This window comes from Aquarana catesbeiana, linkage group LG07, assembly GCF_042186555.1.
Source record: "Aquarana catesbeiana isolate 2022-GZ linkage group LG07, ASM4218655v1, whole genome shotgun sequence".
NCBI lineage: Eukaryota > Metazoa > Chordata > Amphibia > Anura > Ranidae > Aquarana > Aquarana catesbeiana.
The window spans coordinates 257668040-257678871 of NC_133330.1; the positions used below are offsets into that span (position 1 = coordinate 257668040).

General features: G+C 41.7%; 1 protein-coding gene across 2 annotated transcripts in view; it reads left to right on the forward strand.

Moving 5' to 3' along the window:
- ITPA (inosine triphosphatase) overlaps nucleotides 1–10299 on the forward strand; it is a 30515-nt gene extending 20216 nt beyond the window's left edge. The window contains exons 8-10 of one of the 2 annotated variants that reach the window (XR_012235334.1): nucleotides 5130–5252; nucleotides 8697–8788; nucleotides 10189–10299. Coding sequence is in view for 1 of the 2 variants with exons in the window: in XM_073593231.1 (XP_073449332.1) it covers nucleotides 5130–5235 (106 nt within the window). In the remaining variant the exon portion in view is untranslated. The remainder of the gene's footprint in view (nucleotides 1–5129; nucleotides 5253–8696; nucleotides 8789–10188) is intronic. The other variant, XM_073593231.1, reaches the window with a different exon arrangement.
- Nucleotides 10300–10832: the final 533 nt, after the last annotated feature.

Here is a 10832-nt window from a genome sequence, read left to right on the forward strand (position 1 = left end):
AGCCTCGAAACCTTAATGACTTGGAGAGGATCTGCACAGAGGAGTGGGAGAAAATCCCTCCTGAGATGTGTGCAAGCCTGGTGGCCAACTACAAGAAACATCTGACCTCTGTGATTGCCAACAAGGGTTTTGCCACCAAGTACTAAGTCATGTTTTGCGAAGGGGTCAAATACTTCTTTCACTCATTAAAATGCAAATCGATGTAAAACTTTTTTGAAATGCGTTTTTCTGAATATTTTTGTTGTTCTGTCTCTTACTGTTAAAATAAACCTACCATTAAAATTATTGACTGAGCATTTCTTTGCTAGTGGGCAAATGTACAAAATCAGCAGGGGCTCAAATACTTTTTCCCCTCACTGTAAGCATATTGCTGTATCAATTACCCTAATGAAAAATAATGAGCGGCAACAGTGGCTTTTTTCTTTTTTGGCATTATTATTATTTTTTTTTTTTTTTATTGTTTTATTTGCAGATCCAATAAAGCATCTTAAAAAGAGAGCCTCACACAGGCAATATGTCCTTAAATTTATTTTTAAAAAATGTATTTCATTAATATGTACCTATAAACTGAATGTAATTTGAGTACAACAGACACATTTTCAATTGTCACAACTGTAGAATTCCCCCCTACAAGTTTCAGTAAGTCTTTTATTAGGGCTTCTAAACTTCTATTCAATATTCCCTTTAAGAGCTGTAGCCCAATTGTTGCTTGCTTGCCACCAGAGATGTGTGTTTATTTCTATACCTACATGGGTGTCATATGTCTGTTGAAATGGTGTAATCTACACTACAGCCACATGGTGTCACTGTTTTCATAGTAACTACACTCCTCAAAAAAAATTTAAAGGAACACTTTGAAAACGCATCAGATCTCAATGGGGAAATAAATCATGCTGGATATCTACACTAATATAGACTGGGTAATGTGTTAAGCATGAAAGGATGCCTCATCGCTTCATGGAAATTAAAGTGATCAACCTACAGAGGGCTGAATTCAAAGTCACCCCGAAAAACAAAGTGAAAAAATTATGCAGCAGGCTCGTCCATTTTGCTGCAGCAACTCAAAATGGTACTCAGTAGTTTGTATGGCCCCCACATGCTTGTTTGCATGCCTGACAGCTCCTGAACAGACTGGGGTGCAACCTGGAAGCGTCGGATGGACCGAAACATAATATCCCAGAGGTGTTCTGTTGCATTTAGGTCAGGCAATCGGGGCCATTCATGGGTATGAATTCCTTCATCCTCCAGGAACTGGCTGCATACTCTCGCCACATGAGACTGGGCATTGTTGTGCACCAGAAGAAACCCAGGACCCACTGCACCAGCGTAGAGTCTGACAATGGGTGCAAGGATTTCATCCCGTTAACTAATGGCAGTCGGGGTGCCATTGTCTAGCCTGTAGAGGTCTGTTCGTCTCTTCATGGATATGCCTCCCCAGACCATCACTAAACGACCACCAAACCGGTCATGCTGAACAATGTTACAAGCAGCATAACGTTCTCCATAGCTTCTCCAGACCCTTTCACGTCTGTCACATGTGCTCAGGGTGAACCTGCACTCATCTGTGAAAAGCACAGGGCTCCAGTGGTGGACCTGCCAATTCTGGTGTTCAATGGCAAATGCCAATTGAGCTCCACAGTGCCGGGCAGTGAGCACAGGTCTCACTAGAGGACGTCGGGGCCCTCAGGCCACTCTCCTGAAGTCTGTTTCTGATTGTTTGGTCAGAGACATTCACACCAGTGGCTTGCTGGAGGTCATTCTGTAGGGCTCTGGCAGTGCTCCTCCTGTTCCTCCTTGCACAAAGAAGCAGATACCAGCCCTACTGATGGGCTAAGGACCTTCTACATCCCTGTTCAGCTCTCCTAGAGTAAGTGCCTGTCTCCTGGAATCTCCTCCATGCTCTGGAGACTGTGCTGGGAGATGCAGCAAACCTTCTGGCAATGGTACGTATTGATGTGCCATCCTGGAGGAGTTGGACTGCCTGTGCAACCCCTGTAGGGTCCAGGTATCGCCTCATGCTACCAGTAGTGACACTGACCCTAGAAAAATGCAAAGCTAGTGAAAAAGTCAGAAAAGATGAGTAGGGAAAAAAAATGGCAGTGGTCAAAAATGCCACCTGTAAAACCTTTCCTGTTTTTGGAGGTTGTCTCATTGTTGCCCATCTAGTGCACCTGTTTGTTAATACGTTTCAGCTGCTTTGGTGTTAATTAGATTAACAACCCCCTCTGCTACTTAAAGCGGAGCTCCAGCAATTCCAAATACTGTAGCTGCTGACATTTAATATTAGGACACTTACCTGTCCAGGGATCCCACGACATCGGCACCCCAGCCAATTTTACGATCGGCGGTACATTCGTGGTAAGGGAAACCGGCAGTGAAGCCTCCGGGCTTCACAGCTGGTTCCCTACTGCGCTGCGCTTTCTAACTGGCCCAGCAGCGGAGGGAGGGGGGCCGAACTTCCGTGGGACCTTGCCGTATCTCGCCGCAGCCAGGTCTCCTGGAAGTGGGGAAGGGGACCTGTCAAAAAACAGGTACCCGTTTCCCCCTCCAACCCTCAAAGGTGCCAAATGTGGCACCGGAGTGGGGGAGGAAGCACACAAGCGGAGCCTCCACTTTTGAGTGGAACTCCGCTTTGACTGACCAGATCAATATCCCAGGAGTTTAATTGACTTGATGCTATACTCTAATTAAAAAGTGTTCCTTTCATTTTTTTGAGCAATGTATATTTAGTAAGACTTTTCCTTGAGGAATTATCACAGCAGTAGCATGTAGAATTCTTTAGGTGAGAGAATGTTTTAATATAATGTTCAACAACAATGTTTTTTGGTTTTTTTTATTTTTTTTTTTTTTTAGTGAATATTCCGTTCTGTAGTGAAATCTTCCTCCTGAAAACCAAATCCTATAACATAGAGCAAGATTTGAGCATTTCCCAATAAACCTAGAGTATTTATAGAGTACCCAGACATAGGGGAACAAAACAGGAAATGAATATTATTTACAGAGTTTAATATTTCACTGCCATGTCTTACAGTATCACATTTGTCTGGACGGTGACATTGCACTTCAGTATACTGACATTAGTGTACTGAAAGGAGTTCTTGGAAGGTCACCTTTCATAGCATCGTTAATCCAATAAATATCCTGTGTCCATAAAGACCTGTAGTTTTTGACTCAGGTCCAAGTGTCTGCTGGAACTAACCAGGTCTACTGCTTGATGGGCAAACTGCTTGAACTGCGTTCAGTCTTTTTTTTTTTTTTTCGAAAGTGCATTCTTAAGCAGCCCATAGATATGCGGTTTTCTTTCCTTAAGAAAATCGCTTGATTCCCCCAATAACACATTCAGTGTTGATGGGGGGAATCCCTTCCGCAGCACTGTTAGGGAGCCTTCCTGTCTGGCAGAATGCAATGAGTACTGTTAGTGGCTATAACCACCAGCAGTGATCGAATGTAAAGAAATCTGACAGGGTGGTCACATCAGCCTGCCCATAGATGGATCGAATTATGGTATAGTTCAAATCTTTTCAACATTATCTCAGATTGATCTTGTTTGCAGCGTGCTGAGATGAGTACAGCAGTAATAAACTTGGCAAATAACATAAACTGTTTGTGTTGCTTATAGAAAATAATCTGACTCCTTTTATTTCACGCTCTTATACTGAGCTGGGAAAACAGATGGGGAAATCTCATTGGTTGCTGAAGCCCAGACAGACCGTTTTTTTTCTTCAGATACACTGGTTGACAAAAGACAGCGGGGAATTCAATAAAGTAGTTATGATGCTTTTCTGGAGGTATGGCTCCTTTTAAAATGACCTAATTTAGAAAAGTCCTAGTTAGGAGATCTGACACGTGTGCCAGATATAGGTAGTAATCTTTTCTGCCAGGTTAAGAAACGGTTGCTGTGGCTGTGACAGATGAAAACATTGCCACCACTTCACAAATAAGCAAATTGGCTGTAAGGCCACCTTTTATGTTGGTGTACAGTGAGGCACCAGTCCTCAGAGTGGGGTATCTCAGGGCTCCTTGGTGGCTATTAAGCCTGCAGCCACCAGCATCCTAGCAATTACTGACTCATCCCTGGCCAGTATGGACACTCCAGCCTTAGTAAAAACAACCACCCCTACCATACCATTCCCTCATGTAACAAATTTGTGTGTGTGTGTGTGTGTGTGTGTGTGTGTGTGTGTGTATGTATGTATATGTGTGTATATATATATATATATATATATATATATATATATATATATATATATCTCTGTTTCTGAAAAATTGTGCAGAGAGGCATGGTGCCAAGCATACTGAAAAATAGATTAAGAGTTTAGGGGTTTACATAGATTTTAAAAGGGGTAATCTACGTACTAAATATGTTTTTTTGTATATGATGGCATGCCTTCCCTGGATTAGTCGATTTAATGCGGTTGTAAAGTCACTACTGAGAAATCCTGTAATCCCCTCTCTTACAGGAAGATAAAATGTGTTTTTTTTTTTTAAATGATTCTGCAAAATAACAAATTTTACAGCACCGCTGGGCACTCACGTGACCTGCCGGCTCTCTCCTTCCCCAATCTGAGCACTATAGTGGAAGTGAGATTCCCCACTGACGTCAGCTGGAAGGAGAGGAGGAGAGCAACAGGAGGTTGCGTGAGTGCCCAGCGGTGCTGTAAATAAGGTGTTTTCAGAATAATTTAAAAAAAAAAAAAAAACACAGATGCTGCACATTATATTTTCTGTAAGAGAGGGGATTACAGGATTTCTCAGTAGTAAATTTACAGCTATAGCTGCGGGCGGGGAGGAGATGGATCACATACAGACTCCCGAGCTGACAGGCAGGCAGGGAGGGGGAGAGAGGAGAGACTGCGGGATGAGTCCCATAAACTGACCACGGTATTATGGATCAGCAGTCATGATTACCATGGTCAGTTTATATCGGAGACACGGGAACCGGGAGCTTCAACCAGAGTTCTTATAACACAATTGAGGATTTTGTTTCTTTTGTATTAAACAATAATATATATATTTATTTATTTTTTACATGTTTTCTTTCTGCATAAACTTTTAACTGAGATAGATATATCAGAATTTTTATTTTTTTATTTTTTTGCTTTAAACAAATGTTAACCTTTCGCTTGCAGGTATGCAGAACTTCCAAAGGAAGTGAAGAACAGCATTTCTCATCGATACAGAGCACTAAAGGAAATGTCAGAATATTTCATCCAGAATAGTACCCCCAAAGTATGAGTTTGCAAAGCTCTGCAGTGAGTGTCCTCTCCTTGGATGTGAATATATAGATTTCATCAGTCTTGGAACAAGGTTTTTTTTTTGAGCGCCCGAATTACCTACTTGCAGCGTTACCATAAAAGTAGGAAAATTGTTGCACATACAGCGGGTAAAATAAGTATTGAACATGTCACCATTTTTCTAGGTAAATGTATTTCTAAAGGTGTTTTTAACATGACGTGACACCACATGTTGATAACAAACCATGCAATCCATACATGCAAAGAAACCAAGAAAAATACACTATATTACCAAAAGTATTGGGATGCCTGCTTTTACACACACACACATGAACTTTAATGGCATCCCAGTCTTAGTCCAAAGGGTTCAATATTTGAGTTGGCCCACCCTTTGCAGCTACAACAGCTTCAACCCCTCTGGGAAGGCTGTCCACAAGGTCTATGAGTATGTCTTTGGGAATGTTTGACCATTTTTCCAGAAGCGCATTTGTGAGGTTAGGCACTGATGTGGACGAGAAGGCCTGGCTCACAGTCTCCACTCTAATTCTTCTTAAGGGTTTTCTATTGGCTTGAGGTCAGGACTCTGTGCAGGCCAGTCAAGTTCCTCTACCCCAAACTCGCCCATCCGTGTCCTTTATGGACCTTGCTTTCTGCACTGATTCAAATCATTTGGTGGAGGGTGGATTTTGGTGTAGGAGTTGGTTTTCAGGGGTTGGGCTTGACCCCTCAGTTCCAGTAAAGGGAACTCTTAACGCACAGCATACCAAGATCTTTTGGACAATTTCATGATCCCAACTTTGTCAGGACAGTTTGTAGATGGCCCCTTCCTGTTCCAACATGACTGCGCACCAGTGCTCAAAGCAAGGTACATAAAGACATGGATGAGCAAGTTTGGGGTGGAGGAACTTGACTGGCCTGCACAGAGTCCTGACCTCAATGCTATAGAACAACCTTGGGATGAATTCGAGCGGAGACTGCGAGCCAGGCCTTCTCGTCCACATCAGTGCCTGACCTCACAAATGCGCTTCTGGAAGAATGGTCAAACATTCACAAAGACACACTACTAAACTTTGTGCACAGCCTTCCCAGAAGAGTTGAAGCTGTTATAGCTGCAAAGGGTGGGCCAACTTGATATTAAACCCTACAGACTAAGACACCATTAAATTTCATGTGCGTGTAAAGGCAGGCGTCACAATATGGTAATATAGTGTAAGTTCAGAAATTTAGGTTATGTGTAATAAAATGGAATGACACAGGGAAAGAGTATTGAACACATCAACTGAAATTTTATTTAATACTTGCTACCAAATACTTTGTTGGTGATGACGGCTTCAAGACGTTCCCTGTATGGAGAAACTAGTCACATGCATTGCTCGGGTGTGATTTTGGCCCATTCTTCCACACAGTCTTCATATCTTGAAGGTTCCGTGGGCCTCTTCTATGAACTCTGATCTTTAGTTCTTTCCATAGATTTTCTATTGGATTCAGGTCAGGTGATTGGCTTGGCCATTCTAGCAGCTTTATTTTATTTCTTTGAAACCAATTGAGTTTCCTTGGCTTTGTGTGTTGGGATCATTGTCTTGCTGAAATGTCCAAGCTCATTTCATCTCCATCATCTTGGTAGACGGCAGCAGATTTTTATCAAGAATGTCTTCGTACATTTTTCCATTCATCCTTCCTTCAATGACATTGAAGTTTGCCAGTACTGTATGCTGAAAAACAGCGCCACACCATGATGTTCCCCCCTCCAAACTTCACTGTTGATATGGTGTTTTTGGGGTGATGTGCCGTGCCATTTGACCTCCAAACACGGTGTGTATTATGGCATCCAAAGATTCATCTGACCAGACTGTCTTCTCCAAGTATTTCACAGGCTTGTCTAAATATTGTGCAGCAAACTTTTTAAACAAGCTTCAACATGCTTTTTCTTCAGCAATGGAGTCTTCCGTAGTGAGCGTGCAAACAGGCCATGGCGGTTGAGGGCATGCTAATGCCAAGTCTTTCTGATCCTCTCCACAAGTAATCCTTGGCTCTTGGACAACTCTTAATTTTTTTTCACTCCTCTGTCAGAAATCTTGCAAGGAGCACCTGGTTGGGACCGGTTTATGGTGAAATGTTCTTTTTGCTTACGGATTATGGCCCCAACAATGCTCACTGGAACATTCAGAAGTTTAGAAATTCTTCTGTAACCAATGTCATCAGTATACTTTGCAACGATAAGGTTGCAATGGTCTTGAGAGAGCTCTTTGCTTTTTACGCATCATGAGATGTTTCTTGTGTGACACCTTGGTAATGAGACAAATTTTTATTGGCCATCGGTCAAGGCTGAACCATCTGATATAAATTTGCACTGACAAGGGGCAGGATTGCTTTCTAATTACTAATAGATATCAGCTGGTGTCTTGGATGTCCATGCCTTTTTTGCACCTCCCTTTCTGCATGTGTTCAGTACTTTTTCCCCTGTGTCATTCAATTTTATTACACATAATGTAATTTCTGAACGTAGGATTGCATGGGTTGTTATGGACATGTGGTAAAAATATGTCATGTCAATAGCATTTTTATAAACGTTGTGACAATCCTGATAGATTGTGCCATGTATGTTCTAGGTAAGAAGCACTTAGACCTTTTTTGGAAGAGGACTTTGTAGGGGCAGAATACACAGAAGTTTTAAATATACATTTAACAGAAATCTGAGGCTGACATAATTTTGATGAGACATTGATTTGATTTACTAATTTACCGATTTACTGTTTAACTAAAACTGGAAAGTGCAGAATCTGGTGCAGCTGTGGATGGGAGTTAATCGGCCTCTAAATTCTGCTTGTTCAAATAAGTATAGACAAATAAAAATGGGAAGCTAATTGGTTTCTATGCAGAGCTGTGCCAGATTTTGCACTCTCCAGTTTTTGTATATCGACTCTAGGATGTCAATTATGTATTCACTGAAGACAGTGGCTGACATGATGAATCTACTTGCAGCAGAATGTGGCAATACAATGCAATACATGTTACATTTAGATCCTACATTTCATACTCTCCTTAGGATTATCATTTTTATTAGGCTGGGACCCTTTAAACTGCAACAGCAATTTTAAATTATTTAGTTACTTTTTCCCCGGGCTGATGCGTACTGGTATTTTTAACTTTTTGAGTGTGAACACTTCAATTCTGGTGTGCATTGTTAATGAATACTGCAATTTGTTTTTTAATATGCACTGCATTGTTTGCTTTTTTTTTTTTTTTAACTTGTATGTAATTGTTATGCTCTGCAGAGCATCGCAATGCAACTTTTTTTTTTTTTTTTGGTTTTGAAATTAAAAAAGGATGTAAACCAAATATCTGTTTTTTCAGCATGTTTGCCATTATGCCTCAATGTGTACATTTTCCTTAGGGAAATCATTTTTTGTGAACCTGTTGCAAACTTGGAGATCCTACCAGTAACAGCGTTTCCTATTGCAGGTTGAAAATGCTTTATCACTAGCTTGCAATTGTCTGCAACATTGTCAGCCTGCCATGCAAGCGCCTTCACTTGGCCCTAGGCTGCCTATCAGGTCTGTGTATGCTTCAGATTTACAAAAACATATTTAACCACTTCAGCTACGGAAGGATTTATCCCCTTAATGACCAGGCCATTTTTTTTTTTTTTGCGATATGGCACTGCGTCGCTTTAACTGACAAAAAAAAAAAGGAAAAAAAAACAAAATGTATTCTTCAATTAAGACCAGTATGTATTCTGCTACATATTTTTGGTAAAAAAAACGCAATAAGCGCAATAAGCGTTATATTGAATATTGATTGGTTTGTGCAAAAGTTATCGTGTTTACAAAATAGGGGGTAGATTTATGGCATTTTTATGATTTTTTTTTTTTTTTTTCCAAGTAATGGCGGCGATCAGTGATTTTTAGTTAGACTGCGGCATTGTGGCAGACAGATCGTACACCTAACTGACCTTTTTGACACTTTTTTTGGGAACAAATGACATTACTACAGTAATCCATGCTAAAAATATGCACGGTCGTGCTAATGACACTGCCAGGGAAGGGGTTAACATTAGGGGCAATCAAGGGGTTAACTGTGTTCCCTCACTGTGTGTTCTAACTGTATGGGGGAGGGGCTCACTGGGACAACACACAGATCCATCTTCCTGCATAGCAGAAAGACGGGATCTGTGTGATTTCCCCTGTCAGAACAGAGTTTTGCCTTGTTTACACGTCTGTTACCGCTGATTTGGCTCCCCCTCTAGCCAATGGGAGGGAGCGTACACCTACAACGAATTGCACAGCCGAGCCAACCTGCCGCAGTTTAACTGCGGCGGCTGGTCGGAAAGTGGTTAAAGAAGTATAAGCAAAGCTTTTTTTGGCTATACTTCTCCTGTGCATCACAGAAGTGCAGTTCATTCTGAAGCCTGCTGTTGGCTGATGTCACATCAGGCTCTGGAAAGATCCCGACCATAGGGTTGGGATCCACCCGGAAACGTGGATCGGCACCTGGCTCAACCTCTCAGCGATCCACCAAGAGGCAGAGCCAACCCCTCCCTCCCCCTCCACAGCCCAGTGCTCCAGTGAGCGCGGGGAGGGCAGAGCAGAGAACCGCTGATTGACAGTCTCTGCTCAGAGCAGAGGAGGAGAATTGAGCGATCAGCGGCGCTTGATTGCTCAGTTCCCACTACAGGGCCATCGGGACAGATGCAGCTTCGGATCAATGCTGCATCCACCTAGGTGAGTATAAATGCCTGTTAATCTGTCACAAATGCACACAGCTCCATTTTAGTGGACTGAATAATGTCAACCTTACCAAGTTGTCTTTTACTGTACTACTACAGTACTTTCCAAATGACCAAAAGAATGCAGATAAGAGAGGCTCACTGTTGTGGGTTACATACATTTTAATGTTTGCTTGCATCCTTTTTATTTTGCCATTTATAACATTTCTATGTCCATCTCTATTTTAGGCAACCATGTAATCCATCGAACTCTTGTCAAAATACTTGAAATCTGGGATCTTTCTTTCTTGATTGTACTTATTTACATATATTGGTAATAAATGTGGTTTTATACGTAAACCTCTTTAGACATTTTTTTTTTTACGCTGATCCAGGGCAGGAGGTATGTAAGCCTGTCCCCCAGCATTCAGAAGATGGCAAAGTCCATCTCCACTAGACCTGTTCCACATCCCACCCTCTGCTGTGTTGCTGGAGCCAATAGGTAGGGCTTTGATGTGATGGGGGACTGTGTGACTGGGGGGGCTCTAATGTATAGGAGTGTATGATGTATATGGCAGTTGCTAATGAGATGGGAGGATGGTCATTTTATTAAGGCAGTTGTGTGCACAAAATGTAGATCTGTACAATGCCAAGGACACAGGACAGCTCAACAGATTTTGTTGCACTTATCAAGCAAATATATATAACAAAATGCTTCAAATAGTGTATACAGTTAGGTCCATATATATTTGAACACAGGCACAATTTTAGATTTTTTCAGGTATTTACCAAAACATATTCCAGCTATAGTTCTATAATGAGCTAAAAAATGGGCTGAAAGTGCACACTTTCGGGTTTGATTTGGGGGTATGTACATCCAAATCGGAGGAAGA